At 39.7% G+C, this 2,202-nt stretch overlaps 1 protein-coding gene across 1 annotated transcript; it reads right to left on the reverse strand.

Annotated features, from left to right (window-relative positions):
- Window positions 1-360: 360 nt before the first annotated feature.
- On the reverse strand, window positions 361-1,196 carry LOC149531967 (BON1-associated protein 2-like). Its single transcript, XM_089810544.1, has one exon. The coding sequence runs from the start codon at window positions 1,152-1,154 to the stop codon at window positions 558-560; it is 597 nt and encodes a 198-aa protein (XP_089666670.1). The 5' UTR covers window positions 1,155-1,196; the 3' UTR covers window positions 361-557.
- Window positions 1,197-2,202: the final 1,006 nt, after the last annotated feature.

The following is a 2,202-nucleotide window of genomic DNA, read 5'->3' on the forward strand; positions in this document are numbered from 1 at the left end:
CTCAAATCCTACCTAAAATCCATCACATTAAAGGCAAGGACTTCGGCACATGCCCCTTTTGTTTATATTAAAAAAATTGATAATCTAACTTTTTATTAGTGATTAATACATAATCACAAAAAGTTTTTACATTAATAGATGTAATTATTTGGAACAAACTAATAGTAGCATTTATCTGCTGATGTAATCTCAAAATAGCACTAGTTTTTTCCTTACTATGATATATAAATTTATTGATTTCCATTAGTCATGCAAGCTTCAATGTAAGAATATTCCTTGAATTGCTTTGTCCCTCCAAAAATATATTTCAAATTTCTATCCGTGTAAACATCGAGGCATGCACCCCTTGTTTATATAAAATAAATTGATAATCTAACTTTTTATTACTGATTATTACGACTCCACGATCCGCCAAGATCATGCAATACAAGAGAGGAGAATAGATCTATGGGCGCGGCCACCAAAATTTTCTCAGAAATTGAAGCAGATTTGTGGGCGCCGCCGCCAATGACTACGCCATTGGAATTAGTACACGTCGAAATTTTATTTGGTAAAAATCAGTAGGGGTATGGATTGCCATACGAAATGTGCGAAACAGGAATGCCAATTGCACACCCATTGTTACCCGCAGCCCGCTGAAGTGGCGGCGAATTGCGGTCACCGCTGGAGATTGCATTTATTCTCGCCTTGGAAGGAAAAGACGGAATCTTCATCTCAGCTCGAGGTCTGCAAACATCCATCTTCTCCAGAAATCTGAGTGACAAATCGAGTGTTCCTCGAGGCCTCCCATTCGGCCTTCTAATCCGATAGCTCAGAAAATGGATTGAATCGGGCTTGGCGAATCCCTCCAAAATGTCGGCGTAGGGCACCCGAGCGCTGCCCACTCTCATCTTCCTTCCCATCATGCTTTTGCAGTATATTTGTACCGAGAGAGAAGAACCCTTCTGCTGCAGATAACTCTTGCTGACCGTCATATGAAACTTATCATTCCAGGTGGGATAGCTGCCACCCTCTCTGTCTGTCCCCGTACACTTTAATTCTGTGGTGGAATCGCTGCTTACAACCGCGTATGTTCGCATTGGCCTTCCAAAACTCGTCACACATTTCAGATCTTGGGCAGAGATGATCACAACCTCGAACGCGACTCTATCCATTCACTATTTCCTTATAAAATATACAGCGAACCGTAAGATAAAAACAACTCGAACAATATGAAGAAAAAAGTGAGGAAGCCCAAGTGGTTATAGAGATAGCTGAAACCGTGTTCACCATGAGGAAGTTTCTCAGGGTTTTCTCGGATCCTTCGTGGAAATCAAACTAATGATAACAGAAAGCGCGATGATCTTCAGAATTTTGACGAAGATCGCAAGAAAGCAGAGGCAATACCGGCCTCACTATATTCAGCATCTGATAACGCGGCCTGTTTTCCCGACTGATTCTTTTTCTTAACATAGCTTCTAAATATATCGCAAGGAAAAGACAAGGAAATCACTTCACCCCATGGACGTGCTTTCTTAATGTCGACCTCTCAGTCTGCGTACCGTATGTTCGATTATGGTGACTGATCTGGAAAGTACTGTACATACTTTATTAATAGTGGGGTTCGGGGCATCGTCCCGGAAATTTTTTTGGTACGATACGCTATTAGTAAAAAAAATTTTGGTAATATTCGCTATTCGTAGATTTGCCACTAAAGTTATGGCCGACATATGGCCGACATGTTGTAACCCTAAAACAACATAAAATACTTGTATAAAAGGGTTTAGGGTTAAGTATTTTTTTTTTCATTATATTGTGGTGCGAAATTGGTTCTTGCGGCAGTATTGAGCTATAAGGGATTACGGATTGTAATAAGGTTGTAATCACTGGATTGTAATAAGATTGAAGTTGTTGTTTGGTGGACATAGCCCAGGGATTGGGTGAACCACGTTAAATCTTGGTGCCTTGTGTTCATTTCTGTGTGATCTATTATTTTCTGTTATTGGTTATATTTGCATGTCGTTTTTATTTCTGTCCATGGTTTATTCTAACATACCTTCCAAAACACAATGCAATATGATATGATTCTAAAAGCAATATGATATTTATATTCCTTCCCTCAACCGAGGGAGTGAAACCTTTGGTTACGAAAAAGCTTTAAAACTGCCCAATTTATTGCCTAATCATGTTTCCTTGGGGCCGCCAAAGGATGAAAAAATGCTT

The sequence above is a fragment of the Cupressus sempervirens genome, chromosome 11 (assembly GCF_028749045.1).
Source record: "Cupressus sempervirens isolate cs-2001-9-10 chromosome 11, ASM2874904v1, whole genome shotgun sequence".
NCBI classification, from domain to species: domain Eukaryota; kingdom Viridiplantae; phylum Streptophyta; class Pinopsida; order Cupressales; family Cupressaceae; genus Cupressus; species Cupressus sempervirens.